This window comes from Ovis aries, chromosome 1 (genome assembly GCF_016772045.2).
Source record: "Ovis aries strain OAR_USU_Benz2616 breed Rambouillet chromosome 1, ARS-UI_Ramb_v3.0, whole genome shotgun sequence".
NCBI lineage: Eukaryota > Metazoa > Chordata > Mammalia > Artiodactyla > Bovidae > Ovis > Ovis aries.
In genome coordinates this window covers 21,099,986-21,120,468 of record NC_056054.1, presented here as the reverse complement: position 1 = coordinate 21,120,468, position 20,483 = coordinate 21,099,986, and the positions used below count along the sequence as shown (strand labels likewise).

General features: G+C 54.3%; 2 protein-coding genes across 9 annotated transcripts in view; both read left to right on the top strand.

Moving 5' to 3' along the window:
* MKNK1 (MAPK interacting serine/threonine kinase 1) overlaps positions 1 to 7,373 on the top strand; it is a 57,732-nt gene extending 50,359 nt beyond the window's left edge. For 6 of the 7 annotated variants that reach the window (XM_042247493.1, XM_012132271.3, XM_012132109.3 and 3 more), the window contains 5 exons: positions 892 to 987; positions 2,483 to 2,677; positions 3,369 to 3,533; positions 4,690 to 4,733; positions 6,042 to 7,373. In XM_042247493.1, the coding sequence (XP_042103427.1) occupies positions 892 to 987; positions 2,483 to 2,677; positions 3,369 to 3,533; positions 4,690 to 4,733; positions 6,042 to 6,291 (750 nt within the window). In that variant the 3' untranslated portion in view covers positions 6,292 to 7,373. The remainder of the gene's footprint in view (positions 1 to 891; positions 988 to 2,482; positions 2,678 to 3,368; positions 3,534 to 4,689; positions 4,734 to 6,041) is intronic. The other variant, XM_012132442.3, reaches the window with a different exon arrangement.
* KNCN (kinocilin) lies at positions 6,370 to 18,539 on the top strand. Of its 2 annotated transcripts, XM_060408030.1 has the most exons (6): positions 6,370 to 7,556; positions 8,455 to 8,567; positions 13,348 to 13,597; positions 14,656 to 14,724; positions 15,391 to 15,465; positions 17,432 to 18,539. In XM_060408030.1, exons 3-6 carry the CDS (start codon positions 13,447 to 13,449, stop codon positions 17,509 to 17,511), a joined length of 375 nt encoding a protein of 124 aa, XP_060264013.1. In that variant the 5' UTR covers positions 6,370 to 7,556; positions 8,455 to 8,567; positions 13,348 to 13,446; the 3' UTR covers positions 17,512 to 18,539. The 2 variants fall into 2 exon arrangements, with proteins under 2 accessions (XP_060264013.1, XP_042103445.1); XM_042247511.2 differs by lacking the exons at positions 6,370 to 7,556; positions 8,455 to 8,567 and having other exon boundaries at positions 13,210 to 13,597.
* The last annotated feature ends 1,944 nt before the right edge of the window (positions 18,540 to 20,483 follow it).

Sequence of the window (20,483 nt, the reverse complement as noted above, 5' to 3'; positions counted from 1 at the left end):
GTAAACTTAAAAATAGTTAAAATTTATATATATAAAATTTATATATATTAGGTTGGCCACGAAGTTCATTTAACCCAAATGAACTTCGTGGCCAAGCCAGTATTTTAACCACAAGAGAAGCTAAGTGAAAAGGAAAAGAGGAAAGGTAGACTCTAAGGGAGAGCCATGGAAGGGAGGGAGGAAGGCGCAGCAGGCAAACAGTGAGTGAGGACTTTGACTCACTTGCTGTGCTGCTTCCAGCTCGCAGACCCCACACCACGTGTGTGCACAGCGGCCTCCCACGTGGCTCCAGAGATGATCTGCGCTGTTTGTGGTCTCAGGTGCAGTGTCCAGTCTGGGGAAGCTGGGCTGCTACATTGCTGCTGCCCAGAATGACCAGCCCTCCCAGCCTGAGGGATTTCCTGGAACATAGAACTTTCAGTGCTTAAATCGACAAAGCCCCAAGCAAGCAAAACCTGATCAGTCACCCCAAGCCACCTGAAGGGGTCAAGGGTTTTGTGCAAAACTCCTTTGCCCTGCAGTGAATGAGCTACAAGGGGTCATTCATACTTAGGGGATACATACTAAGTTCTCTTAACTTCTGAGTTGCAGCCTGCACTGTTGGCAGGAAGTCCATAGGTTTGCTCCTTGTCTTCTAGCAAGTTCACAACAGTGACCCCAGGTGGTACACTCATTTTCCCCTAGTCAGGAAATAAGGAAAGAGCACGGGGAAGAGGACACCTTAGGACAGATGCTCAGGTGATTTCTAGTTCACTCAAGGAGGGGGAAATGAGCACCAGCTAAAGCTGGGCTCCGGCGTGGCGGCCGTGTGACTGTGTGCCCACACATACTGTCTCCTCATGCCCTTCGGTTGCTCGTCTCTGTAACTGTGCCTCCTGCTCTCCTTTTCAGGTGTCCCCGGTGAAGATCTGTGACTTTGACTTGGGCAGTGGGGTGAAACTGAACAACTCCTGCACCCCCATAACCACACCAGAGCTGACTACTCCAGTATGTATGGCCGAGCACTGTGCCCTCTCCTTCTGAGCTCCTGCCCCCAAAGCTCTGGAGACAGACTGAGGGCTGGGGAAGGGAAACCAAGTGTATCTACTGCTATCTGAGTTGCTTAGCCTGACTTCTTGTCTCGATAACCACCCCCAGCCCCCCACCCCTCCCCTCCTCGATGAAACTGACATTGGAACTTTTAGGTTGGGGTGGGTCCCCTGCTAATGAGGAGACCTGGCTGAATCCTGACCCCTGTCCCAGGTGACAGGCAGTATTCCCAGGCCCACCCTCTTGCTCATGGGCGTGTGGACAGCTCCCATTCCCCCTGCAGAGTTGGGGCACGTCCACTTTGTGGTGAGGATGGGGAATGTCTCTGTGGTGTGATGAGAACTGAGAGGTCCAGGCTCTCTGCATGTTAGCCTGGCCAAGTTATCCTGTTGCATCTCTCACTTCCCATTTCCTCCCCAGATGGGCTGCTGGAAGCCATTTCTTCCTCAGACATCTCTTGTACATACTGGCTATACTCTAATTATCATATAATTCTTTTGAGATCTGCATGCTTCATAAGTGAGTTTTCCTAATAATGTTTTTTTAAGACTTGCGATTAAATATGCCCATGTCTCATCCTAAGCAACATTATTAGAGATGTTTCTGTATTAGCTTCTACCACACTGAGGTACCCTGTTTTCGAAGTCATTAACTCTAATTGCCAATAACAAAGAAAATGTCCTTTCTGCACTCGCCATCTTCCCACCAAATTAGTTTTGTATGTTGGGAGTTGGGAGGAGGGTTGTCTCCCAGTGAGCCTGCAATAATGAAGAGGGGAGTAAAAGGAATTTATTTCATTTTTATCAGCAGCTTTCTGTGCCAGGATGGGAGGAAGGAATCCTGGTTTCTTGTCCTAGTTTGCTACTGATGTGCTTGAACAAACCCCCATCCCATTCTAGTCCTTGGTTTCACCTCCATAAATGGGAGACCTGAGGAGATTGGCTTTGTTCTAAGAGCTCTCCTAGCTTTGATGGTGTCTTAATTCCCAATTCTTATAGAATGCTCAAAGCTAGCAGGGAGGTTTGGCAGGACTTCACTTTAAGAAATCCTTGCTTTATGGAATTGGCTGTCCTCCGAGAGCTGTGCTCCTGGAACATGGAAGTACCTGCTCACTCTGTGACTGTGTGCAGAGACCCAGTGCAGGGAGAGATGCCTGGAGCTTCTTGACCAAGGGTCTCTGCGTACTGCAGAAGGACCTAAGAAGATCAGAGGGGTGACCTGGAACCAACTGGGCTGTGGGTCATGGATAATGCTAGGACTCAGGTGTCAAATGTCGGGTGACCCAGCTTTTCTAAGTGTCTTGGTGGCACCTAGCATGCTCTCTGGCTGACTTTCCTGACAGCTTCTTCCTCTGCAACTCCATCCTCTCACTCAAGTCCCACCATAGTCCTCTCCCTGGATTGAGCCCGTCTCTTCTCTGCCATCCCCCCTTCCCCTTGTCTGGCCCCCACAGTGCGGCTCTGCAGAATACATGGCCCCCGAGGTGGTGGAGGTCTTCACGGATGAGGCCACGTTTTACGACAAGCGCTGTGACCTGTGGAGCCTGGGCGTGGTCCTCTACATCATGCTGAGTGGCTACCCGCCCTTCGTGGGTCACTGTGGGGCCGACTGTGGCTGGGACCGAGGAGAGGTCTGCACAGTGTGCCAGGTGAGCCCAGGGCCCACCGTGGGGTCAGGTGGTTGTGGGAGGCCACGCAGGACAGGGCTCAGTGCTTGTGCCTGATCTGGAAAGGGGTGGATTGTGCCCTGTCCCTCTCTGGCCAAGGGCAGCCACCAGAGATGAGAGATGGAGATGGAGATGGATGAGCCTGAGATGGAGATAAGCAGGCCCTCAGCCACTGAGGAAGCAGTTCAGGGGAGGTTGTCAGAGAAGATCACTCCTGAGCTGAGTGACTCTTGGAGGCAGAGTCTGGTCCCAGGGGAGGAGAGGCACAAAACGCAAGCAGAAGGAACAAGTCGATTGAAGACAGGAGGTCTGCAACAGCTGCGTATGTTGAGGGAGGAGGAGGATGGATAAGGATGCTGATGGGGGAGATGAGCCCAGGCACCTGGATGGAGGGCTAAGGAGTTGGGTGTTATTCTCTAGCTGCTCATTCCTCACTGGCCTCCCACCTGGCCGTCCACGTAGTATAGCCTTCCCACCCACCCAGGGTGTTCTGTGCAGTTGGACAATTCAGGGGAGGGGAGGGGTTGGGGAAGGAGCCCTGGTCTGGGAAATACGCAGGCCACCAGCTGCACCTGCAGCTGAGGGCGATTGGAGCCATGTGATCAGACCATGACAGGTACACCCTGCCCATCCCCTGGCTGGTGTGGCCTCAGGAGGAATCTTCTTTACCTAGAACAAGCTGTTTGAGAGCATCCAGAAAGGCAAGTATGAGTTTCCTGACAAGGACTGGGCTCACATCTCCAATGGAGCCAAAGACCTCATCTCCAAGCTCCTGGTCCGAGATGCGAAGCAGAGACTGAGCGCTGCCCAAGTTCTGCAGCACCCATGGGTGCAGGGGGTGAGTTACCCAGGGAGAGGGCATCCGCCTCTTCAGGCCTGCAGCCAAACCAAGAGGAAGCTCTTAAATCCCGGTGGCTGACCTCAGCTGAGGAGAGTCGGATGGCAGCTTCATCGCCTGTGCATAGCGAACTGAGCTGACCTCTGACCTCACCCCATGCTGACCCCTTACAGATATCACTGACTTGGATCTAACCTTGGCCACACACTAAGCCCCTAGGTGACCCATGTGTCTCTGGAATGGACAGAAGCCTCTGGGAGATTGGCCTCATGCCTCCCACCCTTGGCAGACGCACACAGCCCAGGGAGCAGCCTGGCTGGGAGCACCGCCACTTACACAGAAATGCTACTACCTGAGAGTGTGCAGAAGCAGGGCCTAGCCACCCTGCTTGCTGTGCGGCTGCACTGGGGGCTCATAACTTCTCCTCCTGGTGCTGGGGTCTGGCTGCAGCTTTCCTGAAAGGCACATGCTGCTGTTTTCCCCAAGGAAGGGTCCAAGTTTTCACTCGAAAACATTGTTAGCATCCTCCTCAGTTAATCATGATAGCAGACCCTGCCCCTCCAAGGGGTCTGCCAGACCGCCTGTGGTCTTACTGTCTCGTTGGTCTGCCAGGCCCTTGACACTGGGGCTGGTTGCCAGCTCCAGTTACAAGTGGGGATCCAAGCCATGGGTCTCCAAGTGGCTAATTCCCAGCCACCCAAGACCTGCTGTCTATACTGAGCATCTGCCACGTGACAGGCTCTGGCAGTAGTGGGAGGAGCAAGACCAGGGTCCTGTCTTCATGTTCTGATGGGGAGAGGGAACCAAGGGGACATGAGGATAGGATGGCAAATGCTTATCTGAAGTGCTCAGGCCACCACAGGGCAAGGACCCACCACTGCTTGGGACAGGTGTTGGGGGTCAGCAGGACAAGGGGAATGTCTCACAGGGACATGACCCTGGAGCTGGGGTCTCAGAGGGTGATTAGGACTTCACCAGCGAGAGAGAAGGCTCTCCATGCAGAGGCAGCTGGGTTGGGTGCTGTACCTTGCTTGCTGTCTCCTTGGAAGGTCTGACTGCTGGCATGCCTGGGCAAGTCCCCTCTGCTGGCTTGGGTAGGGGCCGCTCTTGAAAGAGGGAGCAGCGCTTACCCACACATTTGTCCTTCCCATTCTAGCAAGCTCCAGAAAGGGGACTCCCCACGCCGCAAGTCCTCCAGAGGTAAATGCTCCTGTCACACTCAGCTCCCTTCCTCATTTGGCTTTAACTTTCCCTTCAAGCTCTCAGCCATGCTGGGGCCAAGGTCAGGGACGTGGAGCCCATCTCTAAGCTCAGATGTCTGGCCTCCCTCTTCCCGCTTCTCTTCCCGTCTCCCTCTACAGTAAATCTGCTCCCTCTCCTCTCTTCTTCCACCTGGTTTCCCCTGCCCCAGCATCTTTAAGATCCCTCGCTAGGCTGTTTGCAGAAGGAAAACCTGGTTTCTGGATCCTCGTGAATCGTAACTGGAAATCACTATTTACAGCCCAAAGCACACCAAGGTTTCCTTCTACTGCAGGGGGTTGTTAAAAGTAGCGGAAATCCGTGGCCCTGTAAGGCAGAGGGACCAAGAGTCATATACACTACTAGACAGACAATAACAACAGCCACTGTATAAGAAATACCACCCACCAGGTTTTGTACTAAGGGCTTTACATGTGTTGTATCCCATAAGCTTTACAATAAATTTAAAAGAGGAATGTTCCTATTGCTCCATTTTATAGATGAGAAAACTGAGGAATAGAAGTTAACTTAAGGGTGCAGTCCATAGGGCTGCAAAGAGTCAGACATGACTGAGCACACGCATACACCCAGTACCCTGGGGAGTGAGACTTTGAACCAGACCTGTTTGACTCTGGTGCCTTTTAACACCAGATCGTGTTCCAAGTGAGCACTCCCTACTCCTCAAGAGCCAAGGCTAAAGACTCTGGGAGCCAACCTCCTGGGCAGTTTCCCGGAATAAACAGGGAAATCTTACAGTTTATAGTCACAAATATCTGAGTCCAACTTGGGTTCCTCCCTGACTCTGTAGAGCTGCATCCAGAATCTTAGAGACTCCAAACCTTAGGTCCACCTTAGAATACTGATTCAGCAAACCCAGAGCTGGGTTCTGGGACTCAGACGTAAAGGCCCAGCCCCTGCTCTTGGAGTCCCCTATCCTGACGGAAACGGATGTATGTGGGTAAGTTTCATGTGCCATGGCCCTTCCTCTGGTGGAGCTGTGTGCAGAGCCCTGAGAGCTCAGAAGAGGGGGCTCCGGAAAGAAGGGAGCATTAGTCCCAACTCTTAAGTCCAGAGACTGTCCTTGAGGCTCAAAGCCTTTCTAGCCCCAGTGAGTCAGACTCTAAATCTATGCAAGAATCTCTTTGGGGACAGCAACCTGTGCCGATTCGGAAAAGTCCAGTGGGAGCACAGAACTGCAGCAACTGGGGCGGGTGACCCCACTGAACCCTGCCTCCCTCTCTTCCGTGCTCCCCTTCCCCATCCCTGCAGGAATAGCAGCACAATGGACCTGACTCTCTTCGCAGCCGAGGCCATCGCCCTTAACCGCCAGCTGTCTCAGCACGAGGAGAACGAGCAGAACAAGCTGGCCCAGGAGTCTGAGGCGCTGGCTGAGGGCCTCTGCTCTGTGAAGCTCTCCCCTCCCTCCAAGTCCCGCCTGGCCCGACGGAGGGCGCTGGCCCAGGCAGGTCGCAGCGGAGACGCACCGCCCAGCCCAACACCCACAGTGCCAGCGCCCTGACCCACTCTGGGTCCCAGGCCTGTCCAGGCCCTGCCACCCTGGAAACCTGTGAGAGGCCTGCTGTGCAGCTCCATCTAGGCCTTTTCCTTCACGAAGGCTCTCATCCTCCTGTCCCCAGAGTCCTCAAGGAAAAAGCTTTTTCCAAAGGTGGGGGGGAGGGTCGTCTTTGAAAAGGAAAGCAATCACTTGTGACTTTGCATAATGGCCTGCGGCAGGGACGTCTCTTTACTGGACTCCTGCCCACCTGCTCACGTGCCCCTGGATGGAGGATCCAGCCCACTCTCACGCCAGGCAGCTGTAGGGCTGGGGCTGCGGCCTTCAGGGAGCCAGCCTTGAGAAGCGCCCACTGACAGAGGCTCTTCCCTCTCGCCACACTGTCGCCCCCTCTGGCGGTCCTTCCACCTTCCTGTGTCCTCCAGACGTCCTCCCCCGTGGCTAAGCGAAGCCATCCCCTCAATTCAGGAAGCCAGATCAGCCTTCCAGTCGATGGCGCAGAGAAGCACATAATCTTTCTTTGCCGTGACCGAAATGTGTCCCTCATTTATCATCCTCTTCCTTGTTTGGGATTGCTGCTAAAGTCAGTATTATTTTGTTTTTAAAGATGCATTTTTTGTTTGTTTGTTTTTAACCACACTCTTCCAGCAGAGATGAGACTTTTAACTCCCCCTATGAGCCCATGGACTTTCCAGAGCTCTTAGGGCTCACACTTCTCTCCTGAATGTCCATGCATTTGGAGGATGTTAATCAGCTATTTCTGTTACTCTTAACTGGTTTTAAGCTGTTCAGATAGTGAGTGACTTAAGAGACCAGTGTGTCTGCTGCTTCCTCCCTCGGGCCTGTTGCAGAAGGCAGTGCAGGTCTGGGGCAGTGAGGAGCGCTGTGCCTGATGTGGTGCGAGTCTGGAGGCTGCCCGGCCCCCCGGGTTGGAGCCATGTGGTGTCCGCTGCTGGTGAGCACAGGGGCATATCCAGCATCAGATAGCTGAGCCGCTTAGTCACCCGAGAAAATCGACTTGCATATGTCAGATGTTTATATGGTGCAAGGACACATTGCACTTATTTTAATAAAACTGTTTTCAATTCTGGTGTCTTCCTGGTGGTCCTTTTCTTCCCCTGCAGTCCTGAAGAGGAAAGGAGACAGGCCTTCTGGAGAGGGGCTGAGTCTAGCCGAGGGGGTGGGGTGCCTCTTGTCAAGACATCTAAATACAGCACTTCATTGGATCCATGACACAAGGTGAAGGAGAGATCAGTGCTTCTCTTTTTCAGGTGAGGAAATGAAATTCACCCACCATCTGTCAATCTCTTACTCTGTGCCAGGACCCAGGGAGAAGTAGGAAGCAGCCTCTGCCTTTTAGGATCTCCCATCAGATGGAAGAGGCTGTGTCAGCAGCCTTCACACAGGTTAACCTCAAAGAGCTCTTCGACGGTGCACCTGTCCCCAGCCCAGCCCACCCACCCAAGCAGAGCAGAGTCCCCTCTGTCTAAAGCAGCACTGAGCCTTCCTCAAGGCTCCAGTGTGTGCCCAGGACTGTTTGTCCTCCCAGAGTTGGCAACAAAGAAAAAGCATCTCCATCCACATGTTTGTCGAGCAGAGGGCTTCCATGCCCGTTGCCCTAGTAATCCTCAGAACCAGACTCAGAGGGCTGTTTGGGAAGGGCCTTTAGAAATTCCCAAGGAGGAACTTGTCTGGCGGTCCAGTGGTTGAGAATCTGCCTTGCAATGCAGGGGATGTTAATTTGATCCCTAGTCGGGGAACTAGGATCCCATATGCTGAAGAGCAGCCAAGCCTACCTGCCCCAACTATGGAGCCCAGGTGCTCCTGACCGTGGGCAACAGCCAGCGAGTCCATGTGCCACAAGAGGCCTGCATGATGCAACGAAAAACTGACCCAGCCAAAGAAATAATTTTAGAAAATTTTTTAACATTTAAAGGTACAAATTTTCAAAAAAATATTCCCAAGGAGGTGGCAGAGGGAGGTCCGAGTGTCAGGGCAGTCGACTGGGCTCTGCTGCTAGCTCTTCTCCCTGGGAGAGCGGAAAGCCAAGACGGGGTGCCCGGCTCTTGGCTGTGGGGCGAGTCATGGGCCAAGCTGCCAGCTGTTCTGCACTGTGAACCCTCTGTGGTGACGAGGACGTACTTTCTGATGATGGTCATTTCTTTGCAGGAACCTGTGCCATCCTTGCATCCCCTCATCTACCCAATGTGGGATTGGCTGGATAAACAGGCCTACAGACTGAGCCTTTTGACCCTGTCTCCCTGGGGACTGGGAACCAAGGTGTGAGTCTTGTCTCTAGACTCCAACCCCACTCTGGTCAATCCTCCAGGTTGGCCCAGCAGGGTGTCACTTACGGGAGCTTCCTGGACCAAGTATTCCCCCATCCTACCCACTGGGTGCACCTGGAAAGGTCTCTCTTGCCCATGTCTCTGCTCTCCCAACCACTGTGCCTGCTTCGGTCTTGCTGGCATTATCATGCACTTACTGCTATTTTATGGCGCTCAGCATGAAAAACCAAGCAGAGCAAGGAAAAAAAAGAAAACCAGCTTGCCCACAGCTGTGGAGCTAGGAAGGTAGAAGTGGAATTTTCCCCACAGACCTGATGCCCAGAGCTGTGCTGCCTGGGTTCAGATCCCTGCTGTTTCACTTACTGGCCTTGGGCAAGTTACTTAATCCTCCAAGGGTCTCAGTTTCTTAAACCAGAAACTGAGGAAGCTAATGCTTATCTCATGGTGCTGTTGTGAAGTTACAAATTAATATATGTATTTAGAGCAATTCCAGGAGCACATAGTACATGCTCAGTGAATATTAGCTGTGGTTGCTGTTGTTTCGTCGCTAAGTCGTGTTCAGCTCTTTTGTAACCTCATGGACTGAAGCCCACCAGGCTCCTCTCTCCATGGACTTCCCAGGCAGGAATACTGGAGTGGGTTGCCATTTCCCTTCAGGGGATTTTCCCAATGCAGGGATTGAACCCACGCCTCCTGCATTGGCAGGCAGATTCTTTACCTCTGAGCCACCAGGGAAGCCTGTTAGCTGTGATAGTTGTAGTTATTACTGTCTCCTGGGCCAGAATTACTCAACTGGACCCCAGTGATGAAGATGAGAAAAGCTTCTTGTGTGGGTGGAGATAGGTCTGGGCTTTCCACATGGGGCTGACCTCTGGCCCTTTGTGGGATTCTCCTGCTGACACTCTGTCCCTCTAAGCCAGAGTCCCTGTCCCCGAAAGGCAGCTGTTATGCCAGGGGAAGAGCCAGGTTGGGGGCCAAGGGCCCTGGGTTCTAGTCCTTCCTTTGTCACTTCACTGGTGACCTTGGGAAGTCTGTCCTTTCTGGGGACCAGGCCCTGTGCCTGGCTGTGCTGGGGCAAGGCAGACATGCTAAGTGAGGCTCTGGAAGCTGGCACTGTGGCAGTCAGTGTTCCAGCTCTATGCTCACGTGCTGGCTGCCCTTAGGAGAAGGTGGGAATGCCCCAGACTCAGGCTGGCAGTCCTCACCCCCAGCCCGTCCTGATTCTCAAGGACACTGAGCACTCCTGTCTGAGCTCCATGGGGGGTCAGGGACAATGCTGGAGTCTTTCTCCCTCTGAGGGTCCACCTGCCTGAGCTCTGAGGGCCCCTCCTCCCTCCTGGCTGACTGCCCCTCGCCAGATCCAGCTCAGTGATCAGCAGTGCCTTGGTCCCATGCCAGCTGCTCCAGCTGCTGAGGTCTGAGGGGAGAAGTGAGAAGCAAGGTCCCCCCCGCCACGGCTGGCACTTGTTGCCATGGTAGCAGTTGCCTTGGAAGCCGCTTCCCCGACTTCAGCTTCTGAACAGTCCGGGAAAGCTGCCCATCCCCCAGGGGATCAGTGAATTAATCACACTCCTTTCCAGGTTCCTTAGCCCTCAAGGAAAATAAACAGAACTCAACCAAACTGACGTCTTTTCACCCACCCTTCCTCCCCGCCCCATGCCACTCTTGGACTTCATGCTTCTGGGAAGGAAAGAGCACAGACAGGCCCCCTCCAACCCTAGCCCCCTCGAGATTTTCTGACAGAATTCAGTGGTAACCCAAGGCCCAGCAGCACTCTGGATCCAGGGGCCTGGAGGATCCAGGCTTCAGGAGGCGGGGGTGGTTCTGAGCTTGGGGGTGAGGAAATGTGGGGTGGTCAGGCTCTAGAGCCTTGGGCTTCCATCTCATTTACCTGTGATAGCAAGTGCATCACAGCTTGCAAGCACACATTTGCTTTTTCAGAGCTGGTACGGCCAAAATTGCTGCAGGAAAAAGTTAGCAAGTCTCCCATCTCTCCATCTGTAATCAGTCCTGGAGAAGGGAATGGCAAACCATTTCAGCATTCTTGCCTTGAGAACATTGTGAATAAATAGGAGAGGTCACAAATTTCCAGTGGCCTTTAGTGACGCTCCTGTCACGAGGGAACCATCCAGGACTTGGCCTGATTCTTCTGAACACAATGTCTCCCTCTGATGGTGGGGTTTTCAATTCATCCCACCTCAGAGCAGACAGTTTAGAAATGTGCTGGCCCCCTTCCCAACTGAGCGGGGAAGCTGGATGCCAGAATCCATCGTGGATTCGGGCTGTCCGTCCACCTCCCCGTGTCTCAGTGGCCCCACCTGTTCTGGAGAGGAGCTGGGAGGTTCCGTGATCTTGTCGCTAGGGATGGCTCTGTGTGTCTCTCCTCCACGATCTCTGCTCTGCCTCTCTGCCCAGAGGGATTTACATTGTCAAAGAAAATCTCTAATTTAGAACTTGTCTCCAGTTTTTGTAGATCAGAGTGTTCTGGAATCAGAAAATCGCAATGCACAGGCTCCCCCGACCCCCCTACCATCCTCATCCCCATTCACCAGATGAGCAAGGCGAGGCCCGCAGTGCGAGGTTCCCACCTCAGAGACTTGGAACCAGAGCGCTGTCTTGCTGATGGCGTGCACGCATCACCCTCAGCCTGACAATGGGAGACGAGCCGGACAGGCCTCGCCCAGCCAGTTATGAAAACCCTTAATGGGGGCCCAGGGCGTTGTATGAGGTGCTCAGATTCCCAAAGCTTGATGTCTCAGGAACACATATTCATGGACAATTATTTTGATGGCTCTCTCTAAAACTAGTCAGTGGGAGATCAATGACGTGTGACAGAGACAGGACTGTCATTTGATGCCTAATTAGAAGAGTAATCAGACCTCATCCCGGCGAGAGGCACGGGGGATGCTGGCAGCTGCAGCTGTGGCTGGAGACGCCCACCCCCAGGGGCCTCCCCAAATGAGGGCCAGGAACATGGCTCAGGGGCCCCTCGGTGTCCTGTGGTCAACCCTCCTTTCTCCACACCTTTGAGTTCACACCTGCCCTGCCGAGGTCTCACTCCAGCTTCCTGGCGGGGCCTTCTCTTAGCTGAAGCTCAGTCAGATGACCTTGGTCTTCCCAGGCTTCTATCCCCACCAGGAAAGCCTCCAGTTAAAGACAGAGCTCCCATGGTGCCCGCGATCAATCCGAGATGGTTGTGCATCTCTGAGACCTCCCTGAGCAATGTCCTTGTGTCCTGAAGCCCACGCCAGGTGCCCTCTAGCCATTTGGTGGTGCTCAGTCCCTGAACCTGCCCTCAAGGGGCTCACAGTCCACAGAAGAGACAGAGAATAGGGATAGGCGGCCAGCACCTCAACATGGTGCCGTGACCACCCAGCTGCCGTCAGGAATGGCTCCTCAGAGCTGGGGCTGCCCAAGCAGGGTCCTGCAGGATGAGGGCTCTCCAGGCGGAGGGAGCCATGCATACACTCAGCAGAAGGGCCACAGAGGAGAAGGCGGACAGGGGCTGTGGAGGCAGGAGGAGGCCAGAGACCTTGGGTGTGGTCAGCTGGTAGACATGGAGGGGAGAGACAGGCGATCGAAAGAGAGGCCACTGGGGCTGGTGATGGGACCCCGGGAGCTGTGGTGATCCATAAAGGGCCAGAGAATGCAGCTAGTGCTGAGGGCTGGCCCAGGGTACGGGACAGGGCTGGGCCGGGCTGGGGTGGGTTACCGCTGCCCGATCTTCACTTGGTGGATCCTGCAAGTAGGTCAGACAGTCTGGACAGAGCTCAGCCTGGAGGTCAGGAGGCGCCAGCCTCGTGCCAATCTCCAGATCCCGGCTGCTGATAACCAGGCCCCTGCCAACCCCTCCTCCCAACCCTGGCCCCTAGCCTGCATGTGTCCTCCCACCCTGCCCCCACCACTGCTCCTTTCTGTTAGCCTCCCCACCAAGGACCCCAAGGGGAGCTGGAGGGGCTCCCCTTCTCAGCCCTCTGCAACTAAAAGGGAACCTACCTGAGGAGAAGAGACTGTCCTCACCCTGCCTGGGGCCCAGAGAGGGCCAAGGTGGGGGTAAAGAGTGGACATGGAAGGACCCTCCCCCCTCCTCCTCCTGGCCCTGTCGCAGTTCCTGTCTGTCTCTTGAGCCTCATCCTGGTCTCCTTCCAGGTCTCCGTCTCCAAGTCCCCAAGCAGGGGCCTTGGGTTCACCTCTAGCCAAAGGAGCAGCAGGGTGGGTCCTGAGCATGCGGCCAGGAGACCTTCATATGGCTGCCGAGCCCCATATGAAGCCAGCTGCTCATCCGGCCCCTTCCAGGACCCACAGTGGAACCTGGGCTGACTGCTCTCATGGGCCTGTGGGCAGCAACTCACATTGCAACCTCATGAATAACTCAGCACCTCCTGCTGCCTACGTCTCTGAGGAAGCCTGGTCCTCTAGACCCCCTCCCCCTTGCAACCATTGCTTTAAACTTTAATAGGCTGAAGCTCAGTGGCAGCCGAGCAGGCTCCAGGGACCTGGGGCAGGATGTCCTGGGCAGGGGAACTCAGACTGCCCCGGGGCACAGGCCCAGCTCTCCAGAGCTCTGGCAGCTAAGGCCAGATGTGGTCAGGCAGGCATCCTGGGAGTGGCTTCCAGCTTCAGGGGCCTATAGGGAAGGAAGAGTAAGCTGGAGTGACCTGAGAGAGATCCTCGCTCAAGGTGGGGCCCCAGAGACTGTGGTGGGATAGGGTTGCATATAAACCCAAAGGTTAGCAGCCCAGAATCTTACTGCCCAGAGACTCTCTTCCTGAAGGTGAAGCTCTAGCAAGGAGACATCCAAGAGGACCAAGACCTCCAGAGCTGTTTCAGGGACAGGCTCCACTGGTAGAGGCAGTGCCCTGGGTAGGCCTGCATGGACATCCCCATCAGCAGCAGAGACTTCCGCTGCCTGCAGCTGGCCTGCGTGGCCCTTGGCCTGGTGGCCGGCAGCATCATCATCGGCGTCTCCATCTCCAAAGCTGCAGCTGCTGTGGGAGGGATCTTTATTGGCGCTGCTGGTCTGGGTGAGAAGGTGCTGGGCTCAGAGAGGGAGCTGGGGTGGGGGGTGGGGAGAGGGGACCACGGCTAGGTGAACAAGAAATGGAGGGAAGAGCTGGGTCATCAGGAATCGGTTGGGGAGGATAGAAGTTAGAGGTGTGAGCAAGGCAGCCATCAGGGGTACAGGGAGGGAGAGGGAGGCTGGGGTGAGATTCCCATAGCACACTGCAGGGGTGAGGAGGCAGGAGCTGGTGAACCCTGCTCTCCGGCCACTCCTGCTCCGGCTCCCCAGTCCCAAGCCCTGGGCTCTTGACTTAGTGTTAGGACTCATAAGCTTGAGCTGGTGGGGGCTGGGTAGAAAAGGATAGAGTTTTCTGTGGGACCCACCTGGAGCCCCGACAGGATCCAGCTCAGACAAACGGTTTCCTTTCCTTTCCTGGAATGTTGCCATAGCAGATCTGTCTATCCAGGCATCTGTCTGTCTGTCCAGACCAGGCCCACTGATATCCCCACAGTGGTGCCAGGTACATCCCGCATCCCCTCCACCATCCTGGGCACGGGCAGAACCAGAAGCACCAGGTCAGTGGGCTCTGGTATCTGTACCTGTGAACTCAGGCCAGGGGCCAAACCCTTGGGAGTGATGGAGCAGGACCCATTCTTCCGCTACCCCCTCCCCAGCTCACTGAGGGGCCTCCAGTCCTGCCCTTGGGAGCCCTAGGTGAGGGTGGGGAGTCAGAGCTGGGGGTGCCAATGGGCCCGTTTCCAGCTGTGGAGGAAGGAAGAAACCAACCTGCCACCGCCTGGGCAGGGTGGAGCCAGGAGCCTGGGCCTTCACAGCCAGTAACCCCTTCCCCAAAAGGCACTGCTCCGCACCCCTTCCTGGGGCTGGGTGTTGGGGAATGCCCGCCACCAGCACACACACTCACAGGCTACATTCACACACCCATAGTCCCAACTCTGCCCACTCATGCTGCTCCCACGCACACCCATAGCCCAGCCCCAGGCTCACAGCCCCAGCTTCATACAGCTCGCCCTAAACAGGCTCCCTCCTCACCATGGAACCCCTCCATGTCTCTCTTCTTAGGGCTCCTCATCTTGGCCTACCCTTTCCTGAAGTCTCGTTTCAACCTGGACCACATCCTGCCCACGATAGGTGAGTCCTCTCCCCCATCCCCACTGCTGCCAAGAACTGCCTGGACCCTCTGTGTGTAAGTCTGCAGCCCCCTGTGCAGTGCAGCCAAGCCCACATGTGTGACTGTACTGGCTGCATGTGTTAGAGATGTGTGTGTGTGTGGGTGTGTGTGTTGTGTAGGCATTGCTGTGACTGCACACAGACTCCAGCCTTCCACTAAGTCCCTGAACCAGCTCAGAGCACCTAGAACCCCCACCTCCCCTGATCAGTTTTTCTTCTTCCCCAAAGCCTCCAAGATCTCCAGATAACCCTACTTCATCCCTGAGCTTCCATAAAGACCCTCTAGCTCCCCTGAGACCTCAGGACCCTGGACAGCTCCTCACCTCGTCTTAGCTCCCCACATAGGTGCTCCCATCTCCATCAACCCTATACATTCATCCCCAGTTCTCCCCAGGACCCCCACCTCCTTAAATATCTGCTGTCTTCTCCTTCAAGGGCCCATTTCTTCCACCTTTGTTCCCCTCCCCAAATCTGCGCAGATCATGTGGGAGACGTAAAGGAAGTAGAGGAGCACAGACAGCAGCCAGGATGGGGAGTAGACAACCGGAAGGACTTCCCTTCCCATAGCTGGACTTGATCTGAGAATAGCTCAGTAACCACAGGGCTTGTGGTTCTCTCATCCTACAGGGAGCCTGAGAATCCACCCCCAGCCAGGGGCAGACCATGGGGAGGGAAGAGCCAGTGCCAATGGAAATAAAGAGGGTAAGTTCCAGAAATTCCAGAGTCTATCTTCCATCTTCCCCTCTGGGTACACAGCCCAGAGAAGCCACCTTGACGGAAGTGCGAAGAGGGCTTCTCCAGTCACAGGAAGCCAGAAGCGTTGCATAACTCTTCCACGAGCTTAGTCAAAATGCGTCTTGCTCCCAGCGGAGCTCAGGCCCTCTGGTCCCCAAGGTTTCTCTGTCAGGCCCAGTATACACCACACTGCCCTTCCTCCCCCAGCCCAATGCTGTTATTTTCTCACTCTCCTCTCCCATAGTGGAATCCCACTCTCAGAGCTGGTATCCGAAATTGGGCATCTCCTTCCTCCTCTATCCCGCCACACTGGAAAATTCCAGGGCAAGAGTTTCTCAAAGGTGCCCCTGCCCCCAGTGTCTGCCGCCCATGGTGGGATGCTGAGCACTCAGCAAAAGGTTCCATCCCAGACACTGTTCTAAGCACTCTCCATAAGTTGGTTTGTTTCATTCTCAGAACAGCCATATGAGGCAGGTACTATAATTAGCCCCACTTTATATAATGGGGCAACTGAGGCCCAAACTGCCAACACCTCTTGGATCATTGAAAAAGCAAGATAGTTCCACAAAAACATCTGCTTCTGCTTTATTGACTATGCCAAAGACTATGACTGTGTGGATCACAACAAACTGTGGAAAACTCTTAAAGAGATGGGAATACCAGACCACCTTACCTTGCCTCCTGAGATATCTGTATGCAGGTCAAGAAGCAACAGTTAGAACTGGACATGGAACAACAGACTGGTTCCAAATTGTGAAAGGAGTACATCAGGCTGTATATTGTCACTCTGCTTATTTAACTTATATGCAGAATACCTCATGCAAAATGCCTGGCTGGATGAAGCACAAACTGGAATCAAGATTGCCGGGAGAAATATCAATAACCTCAGATATGCAGATGATACCACCCTTATGGCAGAAAGCGAAGAAGAACTAAAGAGCCTCCTGATAAAAGTGAAAGAGGAGAGTGGAAAAAGTTGGCTTAAAGCTCAACATTCAAAAAACTAAGATCATGGCACCCGGTCCCATCACTTCATGGCAAATAGACTGCAAAACAATGGAAACAGTGAGAGACTTTTATTTTGGGGGCTCCAAAATCACTGCAGATGGTGACTGCAGCCATGAAATTAAAAGACACTTACTCCTTGGAAGAAAAGTTATGACCAACCTAGACAGCATATTAAAAAGCCAGAGACATTACTTTGCTGACAAAGGTTCATCTAGTCAAAGCTATTTTTTCCAGTGGTCATGTATAGATGTGAGAGTTGGACTATAAAGAAAGCTGAGTGCCGAAGAATTGATACTTTTGAACTGTGGTATTGGAGAAAACTCTTGATAATCCCTTGGACTGCAAGAAGATCAAACCAGTCCATTCTAAAGGAAATCAGTCCTGAATATTCATTGGAAGGACTGATGTAGAAGCTGAAACTCCAATCCTTTGGCCACCTGATGCAAAGAACTGACTCATTGGAAAAGACCCTGATGCTGGGAAAGATTGAAGGCAGGAGGAGAAGGGGACAACAGAGGATAAGATGGCTGGATGGCATCACTGACTCGATGGCCATGAGTTTGAGCAAGCTCCAGGAGTTGGTGATGGACAGGGAAGCCTGGCGTGCTGCAGTCCATGGGGTCACAAAGAGTCTGACATGACTGAGCAACTGAACTGAACTGACTGAGACCCAGGGAGGTTATGAGACTCAACTGGGAAGTGATGGGGCCAGAAACCAGGCGTCAGCCCCCAGTCCTGCCTCTAACTCCCACACCATGTTGCTGTCCTGTTGAAGGGCCACTCTGGCCATCCATATCTCTTTAAACCAGGCTGCCCTTCAAGACTCCCTCCCTCCCCATTCTATCCCCTCTGACCCCAGGTCTCCCTGGGAGGCTCTGACCCAGGATCTGTCCACTCAGCCACCCTGTCCTGGTTTCTCCCACAGGAGCCCGTAGCAGCCTGTCCACCGTGAGCAGAACCCTGGAGAAGCTGAAGCCTGGGGGCCGGGGGACTGGGGAGGGCTGAGGCAGGGGCTGAGGGGTTGCCCCCTGCCCTGTACTCTCTTCCCCCTGCTCCCCGAGTCTCAGAGACTGGATCCGAACCTGAGAAGAACCAGCTCCTGGAGACACCAGACCTGCATCCGCAAAAGCCATTGGAAATGGATTCCTGTGATGGGCGGGGCTGGGACCAAGGTGTCTCTAGTTTCAGAAGGCTCTTGACCTGGATCTTCTCTCTGAACGGCAGCTCAGCTTTCTTCCCTTTCTGATCTATTGACTGGCTTCTCTGGAATGTGGGGCCCAGTGATGCCCCAGTCCCTTGCTCCAGCCTGGCCGGGGAAGTGAGCTACAAGCCCTCAGGAACCACAGCCGGGTTCTGAGAGCTCAGTCCCGAAGGCCTGGCCCTGGGCCTCAAGAATTCACTGGCTGGATGGAGGGGCCGGACCAGACTTTTCTGAATATCAGGAGCTCTGAACCACTCCTCAGGGACAGGCCCCGAGCAGCCGTGAACCAGACAAGGGGCAGAGCCTGGAAAAATGAAATGGCCACTGCCTTGACAGGGGCCCAGGAGGCAAGGCCTGGAGGCTTCAGGAGGAGGCAGCTCCTGAGCTGACCTCTGTGCTGAGACTCCTGGGGTCTGACTCCACTGTTTAAGGCTTTTCAAGATCTGACTGCAGATAAGACCTCCAAGCCTTCCTCTCCTCCCCACCCTCTCACTGCTCCTGAGCAACCTAAATGCATCCAAGCTGCCAAGCCCTGGCGCTGCCAGGCCCTGGCCTGTGTTCTGGATGCCCCCTACTCGTGCCTCTTTGCCTATCAAATCTCCACCTCTGAAGGCCCCCTTCCAAGTGTCCCTCGACCACAGTGCCCTCCACGTCCTCTTCCACCAGCCTCTGTCTCCCTCTCTCGACATGCTTCAGGCAGGTTGAAATCTCCTTTTTCACAAAACAATTACTAATTTTGTGTAAACCTACTGCCTATTGCCCTTCTCCAGTTAGCATAAGCGTAGACAGTAAACGCTCAATAAATGTTGCTGCTGCTACTGCTGCTAAGTCACTTCAGTCGTGTCCAACTCTGTGCGACCCCATAGACGGCAGCCCACCAGGCTTCCCTGTCCCTGGGATTCTCCAGGCAAGAACACTGGAGTGGGTTGCCATTTCCTTCTCCAATGCATGAAAGTGAGAAGTGAAAGGGAAGTTGCTCAATGGCGACTCCTAGCCCCATTGACTGCAGCCCACCAGGCTCCTCCACCCATGGGAGTTTCCAGGCAAGAGTACTGGAATGGGTTGCCATTGCCTTCTCTGTAAATGTTAAATGGCTTCAATTTGATGGAGAAACAATTCCCTAGGCTATCCCTGGAAAGCCACTTCAGGCTCCACGTATTCATAGGGTTTGGGGCCAGGCAGACCTGACCAGTGTGCGACTGTGCAGAAAACACTGCTCCTCCCTCCCCGCTGCTCCTCACATGCCTGTGCCCTCAAGGTGACCTCTGTGCAGACTTCTGCTCCATGTGGCTCCTGTCCTGGTTGGTGAGCAGAAGACAAGCTATGAGGAGTCTCATTCTCCAAGGATCACTGCAGATGATGCCTCCTCTTGGAAGCCTCCCCTGATTATCTGTGCTCCATCACAGCCCACAGCACTCTGAGTGGCCTCTATTTCCCCCCTTCATGAAAGTAGGGAGCTGACAGCCAACACATGGAAAGCTCCCAGTGGATGTTGGAAAATCACACCAAAAGTAGGAAAGACCATCCAATCGTACAGATGGAAAAGTTGAGGCTCTGCAGGAAAAGGAATCGAGTGCCACAGTGAGAGACTGTGGAGCCAGGCCTCGCATTCAGGCTCCTTCTCTCTACCTGCCCAAAGCGCTGCCCTTTGCTACTACTCTCTGCACAGGCCCCAGGGATCAATGCTCTCACCACAGTGGGACAGAGCTCCATGGATAGAATCAGTTGCCCAAATGCTGGTGGGCTGGGGAGTGTCTGGTTCCTCCAGCCCAAGGGAAGTCAACAGTCCCCTCCTTCCATTTCCCCCCTTTTCATGTCCCTCCTGCCTGCTCCCTGCCCCTTCTCCTTCCCCTCAACATCATCATCATGAACAATAAATCAGGTCTGGTTTCCTTGATCAATAAGGAAACCCTTCCTCTGGTCCATCTTCAGTCTTCACCAGCAGTGCCCCAAAGAGATGCGCAGGGGGGGATAGGGTAGAAGTGGGGAAGGGGGACCTGAGCCATGGGGATTGTGGTCCCCACCTCGCCCACCATCAACCCTTCCCAGCCATATATCCCCTACGCTGGCCTATGGTGTCCCAGATGCCTGCCAGAGCAGTGCTAGGGATCAGAGTGCAATAAATTAAGAAATGAACACATGAAAAGGCAGAGCTACGTCCTTTGAGGAAGTACTGTGTGAGGGCTCAAAGGACCCTTGAAGCTCTGGGAATTTTCCAGGCCTGGGCTTGTTTCTTCTCTCTCCCTGCCAGGGGCTTCCTGAGTCCTCCCTTCCCTCCAGTCCAGGTGAGTGTCTGCATACCTCCTACCCAACTGCATCTCTACCCACTCCCCACCCCTGACCTCCCCCACCTCCTCAACCTGGTCACTGGGAGAGGCCATGCGGAGTCACTGCCTTCTCCCCATGCATGCTTTGGAAGGAGGTGAGGTTGGGCCTAGCAGGCAGGGATGGTGTGATGGGCAGTGTGAGGGGAAAGTGCCCCCTCCCCTCTGAGCAGATCCAGAACCCTCCATTCAGCATGGGAGTGAGGGGACAGAGACAGGTCTTTGGACCCAGCTCTTTCAGCAGTCTATTCAATAAATGAAATTAGTTCTGTCCAGTAGCCTCACTCTGACCTCAGCTGTGGCTGTGCTGGCCAGTCTCGGACTGAGTGCTGAGAATATACCAAAGGTGGGGGGTGCTGGGTCCAGGGAGCCCCCTGGAAGTCACATCCCCACTGGGTCAACCCGGAGGACTGGAGTCCGTGCCTGTGGTTAAGACTCACATCCTGGTTCTG

Excerpts from the sequence above, each read along its gene's own strand:
- KNCN (XM_060408030.1), top strand. The coding sequence starts at position 13,447 with ATGGACATCCCCATCAGCAGCAGAGACTTCCGCTGCCTGCAGCTGGCC. Across the intron at positions 13,598-14,655 it reads TATTGGCGCTGCTGGTCTGG|GGCTCCTCATCTTGGCCTAC; the intron begins GTGAGAAGGTGC and ends CTCTCTTCTTAG. Across the intron at positions 15,466-17,431 it reads TGCCAATGGAAATAAAGAGG|GAGCCCGTAGCAGCCTGTCC; the intron begins GTAAGTTCCAGA and ends TTTCTCCCACAG.